General features: G+C 57.9%; 1 protein-coding gene across 1 annotated transcript; it reads right to left on the bottom strand.

Moving 5' to 3' along the window:
- Nucleotides 1–2,028: 2,028 nt before the first annotated feature.
- On the bottom strand, nt 2,029–9,432 carry HCRTR1 (hypocretin receptor 1). Its single transcript, XM_069477586.1, has 7 exons — nt 9,234–9,432; nt 8,855–9,033; nt 7,455–7,698; nt 6,985–7,100; nt 5,129–5,352; nt 3,987–4,108; nt 2,029–2,213 (listed from the first exon to the last, which is right to left on the bottom strand). Exons 1-7 carry the CDS (start codon nt 9,430–9,432, stop codon nt 2,029–2,031), a joined length of 1,269 nt encoding a protein of 422 aa, XP_069333687.1.
- Between the last annotated feature and the right edge of the window lie 814 nt (nt 9,433–10,246).

The following is a 10,246-nucleotide window of genomic DNA, read 5'->3' as shown; positions in this document are numbered from 1 at the left end:
GTAGAAATTTCTGATGTGAATTCTAAATCCTGCCATCTTGGAAACACTGCCCATTGGCTCTGGTTTTCTCTCTTGGGCCACCCAGGGCTTACATCACCCTTACTACTTGCCAGTGCTCTAAGGCCTGCCACCACATCCCCCCAAGTCCTCCCCTCCCTAGGCAGATAGCCCCAGGCTCTTCAGCAACCCCTCACTGAGCATCACTCCCCTTGGCATCCTGGTCACCTCCCCTGAAGTGGAGGCTGAAGGCCTACATGGTGCTGGGTTCAGCCAGCAGGAAGTAGAGTAGAGCTGCAGCCATTAGAAGAAGTGCCTGTCGTTTCTTTGTTCCTACTGAGCCAAGTGTCTGCTGAAACCCAATGGTGCCAGTCAGAGCTGCTCACCTTTGTGCTCAGCTGGGGCTGAGGGGCCCAAGACCTGGGTTGATCTTGTGGGCATGGCTGGTACTGAGCTTGGGGGCCAGCCCTCAACACCTCGTTCTGCACACTGCACCTCCAAGGCCTGTCTAGGACTGTGCCAACAGCTTTGGATCTAAGGCCAGGGGGAGTGTGGAATGGGCAGGACAGCCCATCCCTCCTGGCAGCCACACCATCCACAGAGAGCTGGGCTGGTGAGTCATCCAGAGAGCGGGTGACACACTGAGACCACACCTTCCACCTGCTCTGGGCAAAGCAGGGCGCCCGAGAGGAGCGGTGCTGAAGCACTCCTGGGCTGGGCCCTGGCAGCACCATGGCTCTGCCCCCCTTCTTGACGGGTGAGGTCAGAGGGGCCTGCAGCTCCATTAATCAAGTTAAGCAGGGCTGGTGGTGCGCACAGCTGTCTCCGTTCCTCTCAGCAGAGTAGCACTTCAGCCTGCGCTCCACGTCCTGCTCTGGCAATGAGGATCAGGGCCTTTGGCAGCCCTGTAATCATCTCGGTGGCAGACGGAGCACGTCTGGCCAAGTCTGTGGCTTTTTCTTTTTATCCTCTGAATTCATAGAAAATAGATGCAAGCCCTGATTTCCAAGAAGGTGAAGATAATAGTAAATCAGTCTGTCAACCTGCTATCTGCCCACCCTACCCCCCACCTCCCACCTTCCACGGGCCGCTGGGCCTGTGAGCAGACAGATGTGTCAAGGAGCGAGTTCCTGGGCATCCCGTGATTGGCAATGCCTGAGGAGGCAGCGCCGTGCGTGCTCTGAGGCCTGGCTGTGAGTCCATCTGGGACCTGGTGGGGTGGGGGTGCGGGTGGGAGTTCAGCAAATAATAGCATTCCAGTGCCTTCTTGTCTTCTGCCCTCCCCCCGGCTTCCCCACCTTCCTCTGCTCCTAACCTAAGCAGCACAGATTTTGTGCAATGACAAGGAAAGGGAACATTCAGTGCCAGGCTTTTAATTACAATTGCTTCGGGCTGCTGGCCTCTGTGCCAAATGGCCGTGGAGAGTGTTTTATCACACCACAAAGCCAACAAGGTCCAGTCTATGGTGTGTGCACTCGGCACCTGGCGAGGGTGGGGCTGTGCCCGTGGCTCTCTGGAGAAGGGCTGGGCCCGGATTAGTTCACACAGGCATCTGAGCAGCTGGCCAAGTGCAGCCCTGGGCTTTAGGGAGCCACTGGACCAGATGGAAATGCCTGTTGGGATTTTTAGAGGGGACCCCGAGGAAGGCCTGTAATTGGGTAGGAGAGGGGTCTCTGGGAGGAAGGCCAAGTTCCGGAAGGATGATGGGGATGAATGATACCGTGGGGTATGGCCAAGTGAGAGAAGTACAGTAATCATGTTCACAACACTTCACAGTTTACAGAGAACTTTCCACTTTCTTGAGCATGCTTAATCCTCACATCAACCCTGCTTAGGGGACACGAGCTCAGAGAGGGGAAGTGAATTGCCCAGAGTCACACAGGCAGAAAACCAGCACTGGAGCCCCAGCCTCTCACCGCATCCAGCAGTCTTTCCTTGAGGGGTATGAGTGGATCCCCCAGGAGCCAGAGAGCAGCCCGAGCAGGGAACAGGTTGCACCCGCAGAGCTGGAGCCTCCAAGGCAGCCCGCACTCAGGGAAGCACTGTGGTGACGCTGGTGAGTACCACGTGCTCAGAGACTTTGGAGACGGAGCACCGGCTCTGCAAGGACAGGGACTTGTGGCAGGCAGAGGCTCTGGGGGCCTTCAGAGAGCCGCAGGGACCCAGGCCAGGCAGGCAGCAGGAGAAGCCAGCCTTAAACTGCTCCCGGAATTTGCCTTGGTTGGGAGACAAAAGACACAGCCATAAGGAGACAAATGCAGGAGGAAAGGGCCTTGAGCCCAGGGCCACCCACGCAGCTCCAGCCGAGCTGCCTGAGAGAGGGCAGAGAGGGAGGGGTAGAGCTGGGATGGAGAGCCCTGAGGCAACCTCTGCCAGGGAGAGTGAGGACAGAGGTTCCCGAGGAGAAATGCAATTGTCATCTGATTCCTTGACTGCACTCTGGCTCAGAGCCTGGCTCAAAACGTGGTGTCTGGCTCAGGGGCCTCAGGTCACCCCTGCCCTCCTTGGTGTGTGTATGGGGAGAGGGATCAGGGCCCGCTAGCTGTTGCTAGGCTTTTCCCATCTCTGCCCTGTGATGATGAAAATGACAGCAGCCACCACCCCTGCATATGGCAGTCACGCTGTGCCAGGCACTGTGCCGGGTGCCTCAGCCTCTGTCCCCTAGAGCATCCCAGCACCCCGACAGGTTCGAGTCTTTTATCTTCACTTCACAGATGAGACCACATAGAGTTACTGTAGCTTGCCCAAGGCCACCCAGCCAGGAGCCAAACCTGGTTCTACCTAATTCCAAAGCCCTTTTAAAGGAGAGGACTGAATGGGGAAGGAGGGACCACTACAACACCTGTTCAGCCCACGTATCCCAGGGAAACAGATTGTGTCTGGAACTGAAACCTCCTTGATTGTGTGTCATCAGCCTGCCAGCCTCTCCTTGGCCAGCACAGGCAAGCACACAGTAGGTCCTCAGCAAAGGTAGGCAAGCACACAGTAGGTCCTCAGCAAAGGTAGGCCAGACAAGCGCACGTGCATGAGGGCATCTACTGCCCTCCCCTCCCCTGCCCCCTGAGCTGGAAACCAGCGGGCAGCCTTTGCTGAGTAATTCTCGAGTCTCAGTGAGGGTTATACTGTTGACCCCAATCCCTTCTTTAACTTTTTAACAATTTCTCAAAGATTATTTGTGTCCAGGCTTGAACAGTCATCTGGACCAGTCCTTTAGAAGCCTAGTCCGAAAGTCAGAGGCCTGGTGAGTCACGCTTCTGCTGAGCCGAGCCGAGCTGGGGGGCGGGGTGTGTGTTGGGGGGGTGCTGGGCCATTACCACCCTGAGACTGGGAGGGAGCAGGAAGGGATGGGAACTGTGGCACAGCAGAGAGAGGAGGCCGGAGTGGGAGTGGGGGGCTAGGGGACCAGGACTTACAGAGGGGAGAGTGGGAGGGCTGGTGCTGGAGGCAGGTGGTTCCAGGGACAGCCCCCAAGATTCTGGCCCCTCTGCCAGTGTGTGTCTGGCTGGGCAGGGGCAGCCCTTTCCCAGGCCTGGGCTGTCTCTGCCGGTGACCCTCCCTCACCTGGGTTGTGCAATCATCCCCTCAGGCAGGGGCTCCCGGGCCCTCTTCCCACAGGTCTGGCTCCCTCTGGGGAAGATGGACTCCTCTGCCCGTGCCAGCCAGAGAGGGGCCGATCTGAGGTCCCACCGTGCCTGCACCGGAGTGCGAGTGGAGACAGCTGGCCTAGCCCCTGCCCTTCCACTCACTCACTGGTCTGCAGAATCTGCCAAACTGGATCCTGGGTGCCGGCCACTGCTGGGAGCGTGGCCTGTCTCCCACTCGGACCAGGGCTCCTCTGAGCAAAGCCTCCCAGAGCAGAGTCACAATGCCAGGAGACCGCAGGTACACCTTACCCTCCCATCTTTTATTTGGGCCCTGGGTTGGGGATGGGGAGACCTGTCCCGGGGACTGTTGGCCACCCTCAGTCACTGCCTCGCCAGCGCACTCACCACTGAGGAAGTTGTAGATGATGGGGTTGGCGGCGCTGTTGGCGTACACCAGCCAGTGGGAGAAGGTGAAGCAGGCATAGACGGCTTCCCGGTCGCTGGCTTGGCGGAACATCCCGAACACCCTAGGACCAGGTGGACAGCAGTCAGGATGGGGTAGCTGTGTGTGTGTGTGTGTGTGTGTGTGTGTGCGCGTGTGTTGGGAGGGTGCTGCTCGTAGAACCCAAGCTGGAAAGTGCAAGAGTTCCCACTGCACACTTCCGTCCACCAGGTAGCCCTTTCCTGGGCCTCTGGATCTGAGATCTCCACCAGTTTGGGGGGCCTCAAGCATGTGACCACAGCGGGCCTGGGGACAGGCACCAGGGTATATCTGCTCAGTCACTGGCTATCTGATCCCCTGGGGCTCCCCAGCCACTTCTCATCCATCCTTGCAGCAACATGAGTCACAGACATCCTCCATTTTTCAGTTAGGAAAACTGAGGCTCAGAGAAGTAAAGTGACATGCCCCAAATCACACAGCCAGGAACTAGCCGAGCACAAACTCCAAGTGAGACTGTCTCCTGTCCAACAGGCCATGTTCCTTCCCTGGCACCCTGTGACACTCATTTGCTGTGTCCCAGTGTCCCTCTGCCTAGAGTCCCTGCAGACACCTGTGTGGCTCTTTCTCCCACTTCCTTCAAGTCTCTGCTCAAATGTCATTTCCTCCGAGTGGGCTTTTGTTAAAAAAATCATTATATCTGAAACAAAACTCCAAACCCTACCAGCCTCTGTCACTGTCACTCTCCACCCTCTTTCCCTGTTTTATTTTTCTTCATAGCAATTATTACTGCCCGACATCCTCATGTACGCTGATTTTTCTATAGACTTCCCTTCTCTCCCACTACACTGCAGCCTCCATGCAGGCAGGGACTTGTCTGTCTTGTGCACTTGTTCACTGTATTTCCAGCCCCCTAAAATCTGATGAATGTGTGAATTTCCATTGATTTTATGAAGGAAGAGATTGAGGCTCAGAGAAGAGAAACGACCTGCCCCAAGGTCACACGGTGGAGATGTGATAGAACCAGGCCTTTCCCCAAAGCAAGGAGAGCCCCTTCCTCTGACCCCAAAACTTCTCCCCACCCCCGACCACTCCCCCGCGCTCTCACCTCTTGAGGACGTTGAGGACACTGATGGGCAGGTAGCAGAGGGCGAAGACCAGCAGCACCACCATCAGCATCTTGGCCGTTTTCCTCCGCGCTCGCATCTGCTTCACCTCGGCCAGGAAGGCGCGGGCCCGGTGCGGGGGCTCTGCGCTCGGGCTCTGCCCCTGGTCCTCCAGCTCTGAGGGCCGCTTCCAGTTCCGCACCAGCGCCGAGGTGGTGCCGGGGATCTGTCCAGCACACACGACAGCAGCGGTGGGTGTCGCCCTTGGGAGGGTTGCTCTCTTTGGGTGGCCCACTCTGGCCTGGACACTGGGGCAGGGTGCAGCTGGGCAAAGGGAACAGACCTTGCATAGCAAGGGACCTAATATTCGTGATAAAGACTAACACTGGGTTCAAGAGTGAACAGTGCACTTTCATTTTCCATGAGCTCATGGTGAAACCTCCTACAACATGCCTTTAGAAAGGAATGTTGGCCCTTAGTCAGAGATGAGGCAACTGAGACTCAGAGAGGTAGGGGACTCTTGATAAGGCCCCAGGCCACAACCCAGGGTCTCAGCATCCTCACAGCTGCCCATCCATCCCTTTTAAATCTCCAGGTAGGGTTGGGGGTCGGGGTGAGTTGGGCCTCCCTGGCTCATACCACACTGGGGGAGGCCTGGGCAAGGAGGGGTGGGCAGGTGGGCAACATGGAATGGCCTGGGCCTCAGAGCACAGATCCCTGCCTGGGTCAATGCCCATAAGCCTGGGGTGGTGCTGGGCTCCTGGAGTAGCCGCAGACATACTCAAAGCCTCTCCCACCACTGGACCCCCACATCACCCCGCAACAGAGGGGCATGGGGCTAGAGTTCAGGAAACTTGAGGTCCAGGGCCAGCTCAGACATTCACCAGCCAACTCCCTTTCCTTTCTAAGCCTCGGTTTCCTGTCTGGATAGTGCCTGTGCCCCGCTTGTCGGGGGTCTGTGAGGAGCAGATGGCAAGTATTGGTGGACTGCAAGGCTGGCCAGCCAGGAAGGGCCCCGCTGGACTGGGCGTTCATCCAAGGCAGGGCCTGGGTCTGAGCCAGTGCTCTCCCCACCCACTGCCCTGCATGGGCCGGGTGCGAGGCAGAACCATCTGCGGGGTGTAGGTGATGTGGAATGCGTGTGAACGTTCCTTCCCCGGCCTGCCCGTGTTCTGGCCTGCATCCTCCCCCTGCCCAGGCACCAACCCAGGACTCACTTTGGCTACTGCCAAGGGCCCCTGGGCACCCCGCCCCCACAAAACCCCGCGAAACGCACCATGGGGCAGTCCATAGTGGAGGAAAGGAGACAGGCCCGGAACCAGAAGGGCTCTGCCACTCACTGGCTTTGGCAAGTTTGTTGCCTTTATTGGGCATTTGTGAAGTTGATAAAATTGCTTCTTTTGTTAGATAGTTGTTAAGACATCAATGCAAAGTGCCTAATTTGGCTAGTAACACGGAGTTGCTATTATTATTTTGTAAACTGAGCATTGGAATCCCACAGGTCTGGGTTTTGGTCCCTGATCTGCTACCCACTAACTGAGTGATTTGGGGGAAGTTTCTGGGTCTCGGTTTTGTCATGTGTAAGTGGGAGATGACATTAATATACGGTGGTAAGAGGGTGCAAGACCAGCTGGGTGTGAATGGCGCAGTAAATGGCAGCTCCTAATTGTAGCAGGACGTGAGTTACTCTGCCATTCCAGGTGGCCACTAGCACTTTCAACCTTGAGTTCAACGTGTCTCTGGGGTCTGTCTCTCTCTGATTGCAGCCAGGGTGGCAGGTGCTGAAGGCAGAACACTCCCTTAGCCCAGCGGCCCCACCCCCTCCTGGCCCAGACAGTGACACCAGAGTGGGCCTCACCTGGCGGCCCCAGAGCTTACGGAAGATCTGGAAATAGGCCACTGCCATAAGGCCAAGCGGGGCAAGGTATGTGACAATGAAGAAGCAGCTGTGGTAGATCTTGGGGTAGAGGTCATCTGCAGGGCCAAGAGAAGCAAGCATCAGGCCCCTCTGCAAGGGGCTACCCTGGTTAGCATTGTCACCCTGTCCCAAGTAGGGCCAAAGCAAGGCCTATGGGCAGCTGGACCCCATACAGGCATCAAAGTAGAGAGACCTTGGAGTTGCCCAACCTGGGGGTGTCCATCCTGGAAGGACCCCTAGCAGATATCTAGACTAGAGGAGACACCCATGCTGGGAGTATCCCTGGTAGATGCCCAGTGTCCTCTAGGGACATCCCCACCCTGGAAGTGCCCCTGATAGACACCTGCCCTAGGGATATGCGTCCCAGAGTTGCCCACCTTAAGGATGCCTGCCCAAGGCTCCACCGTTACCTGCCCAGCGCTCGTCGCAGACAGAGAAGAGCCGTGTGCGGTTGGCTAGCTCAGGCAGCACACTGCTGCATTCCATGACAGCAGCCTGGGGCACCATGACAGCCAGTGACACAGCCCAGATGCCCAGGATGGAGCCACGGGCGCGCCGGGCCGTGCTCTTGAACAACAGCGGGTGGCAGATGGCATACCAGCGGTCCAGGGCGATGAAGCTGAGAGTCAGCACTGCCACGGACACGGACACGGCCTGCCCCGTGGGAACACAACATCAGTCCTTTTGGGGGCCACTCAGAGACGTGGGGGTGGGTGAGTGACAGGGCTCATAGCCCCGAGATACTGGGGAGCCAGGTGGGGTGCAAATCCCGACTCCGCCACTTACTGGCAAATCACTCACCCTCTCTGAGCCTCATCTGCAGAACAGGAATGTACCATCTACCTGGCAGGATTCTTACAAGAGTGAGTGAAATCATGTATGGAAAATACCCAGCTCCAGGCCTGGCACATAGTAGGTGCCCTGTACTATGAATAATAACATACACTTAAGGAACTTACTACGTGCCAGGCACTGTTCTCATTGGCCTTACAACAACCCTACAAGGCGGGGGCTATCACCCCCATGTAGGTGAGGCACAGACCTCACCTGTCTGTAACCACCATGCTTAGGGTCACCAGAGTTAAGCAGGTGAGTAGAAAACCTCAAAATAGTGGGAAGTCCAGGAGCCATTTCTCTCTGCCCTGGGGTGCCATCCCTTCCCCAGGCTGTTAGGAAAAGCTGCTGGGAAAAGGAGTCCTCACTCTGGGAGGCAGAGATGACTCTGAGTCAGAAGTGAGTGTGGGCATGGTTTCTAGTGGTGCCCCTGCTCTCTGGGGCGCAGGGAGAGGGTGGAATGGTACAACGGAGAGTAAATACTGGCCTCTGGCCAGCCCTCCTTCCAGCCCACCAACCCCATCTGGACATCTTGCTTCCTACCCCTGGGGGAGGGAGGACCCTGGCCAGTGGTGGAGGGAGGGGAGCAGACTGTTTCCAACAGGGCCCCCAAATCTTCCCCCCTTGGGATCAGGGAGCAGGCCCCGCATGTGTACGTGTCACTGTGGGCTTGTGCTCCTCTCCTCTATTGTGTGCTCAGGTACCTGGAGGTGACTGTATGTGTCCACATGTGTCCATGTATATGTCTGTGGGTGTGACCAGGAGGGGATCTCTGTATGAGTATGTGGGGCTGTGTCTGTCCTGAGTGTCTGACCTGGTGGCCCACCCTCGCTGGGAGTAGAGAATGACACTGAAGGGGTTTTGAGCCACTGGGACCTGTCTGGAAGGCAAGTCTGAGGGTCACTGAGACCTACGAAAGGCCATAAGGTTTGTACAGGTGTGACGGAGTGGGGAAGGGTGGTGGGGCAGAGCTCACCTGTAGGTAGGGGATGACCTTGCAGAGGGCATGGCCAAAGAGCCAGGACTCAGTGATGTCCACTAGCAGGCTGGCTGGCAGGCAGATGGCTGTCACCAGCACGTCAGCCAGGGACAGGTTGACGATGAAGTAGTTGGTGACTGTCCTCATGTGGTGGTTCCGCCACACAGCCAGGCAGACTGCAGGGTGGGGTGGGGTGAGGTCAAGCGGGTGGCAGAGCCACGCCCACCCTAGCTCTGCCCCATCAGCGAGCCCCCTCCCCTCCCACTACCCCTGGAGTTGGAGGTAAGGGCTGGCGGGGTGGGCGCAGGCAAGGCCCAGGACCCCCTGCAGTCCCCAGGGGAAGTCCGCGGCACCACAGGGCAAGACCTAGACCTACCCAGAGTGTTGCCCACCAGGGCCACGAGGAACACAGCCACGTAGGCTGCGATGAGGACCCACTCGTACGGCTTTGGGTACAGATAATCACGCCACAGGTAGCGAAGAAACTCGTCTTCATAGTCTGGAGGCACCGGGGACGGTTCCCCGCTGGCAGTGGGGACCCCCATCTGGGCCCCTGCGGTGGCCGAGGGCTCCATGAGCTCAGGAGCCCGGGCAGCTGAGGGGCATCCCGGGCCAGCCCTCAGCCCGCTACCTTCGGGGGCCCACAGTCTTGCACCCAGGTCTGTGGGGTCCTAGACTCAAACTTCCTGAAGGAAGGAAGGGAGGGAGGGAAGGGTGGGGAAAGGAAGGAAAAAAGGAAGGACACATTAGGGAGTGTGCCAGGCATTTGCATATAAGCTCCCTCTTAATTCTCACGGTCGTGACATCATTGGAGCAAGACCTGGGTTGCATCCCGGCTCCACACAGGTTGCCCTTGGGTACGTCCCTGCCTCTTTCAGCCTTGGTTCTCCCATCTGTCCCCGGAGCAGTAGTCATACCTACCTTGCAGGGCCGTGGCAAGGAGTCCCGAGCTCGAATGCGTGTCACCAGGACCCTGGCACGGGAAGGCGGCTTCGCGGACTGCTGGTTACCATGCTTAGGGAGCCCTGCTGTGCAGATGAGACAGAAGCTCAGAGAGGTTGCGCCCCCTGCTCAGGGTCACAAAGCTGCTAAGCCAGGTCTGTCTGAACCCACCAAACGCCACAGATGTGGGAGGGGAAGCCATTCCGATTGCAAATACTTTCTCGTGAGCCAGTTCACAGGCCTAAATTTTTGGTTGGAAAAAAGGGGTCCAGGGAGGTGTTAGAGACCCAGGCCCCTCCCACCAGACCCGCCAGACCCTCCCCGGTGGGCGCGCGCGCACACACACACAAACACACGCACACAGCCGGGGTTGGGGGCCGGTGCGTGTGGGAAGGAACTGACGACCTCCTTGAGAACGAGGGCACAGCCCAGGCCCAGCAGCCCGGC

The sequence above is a fragment of the Eulemur rufifrons genome, chromosome 8, assembly GCF_041146395.1.
Source record: "Eulemur rufifrons isolate Redbay chromosome 8, OSU_ERuf_1, whole genome shotgun sequence".
In the NCBI taxonomy this organism is placed as follows: domain Eukaryota; kingdom Metazoa; phylum Chordata; class Mammalia; order Primates; family Lemuridae; genus Eulemur; species Eulemur rufifrons.
The sequence above is the reverse complement of the archived record's forward strand: the minus strand, read 5'-3'. Positions and strand labels throughout refer to the sequence as shown.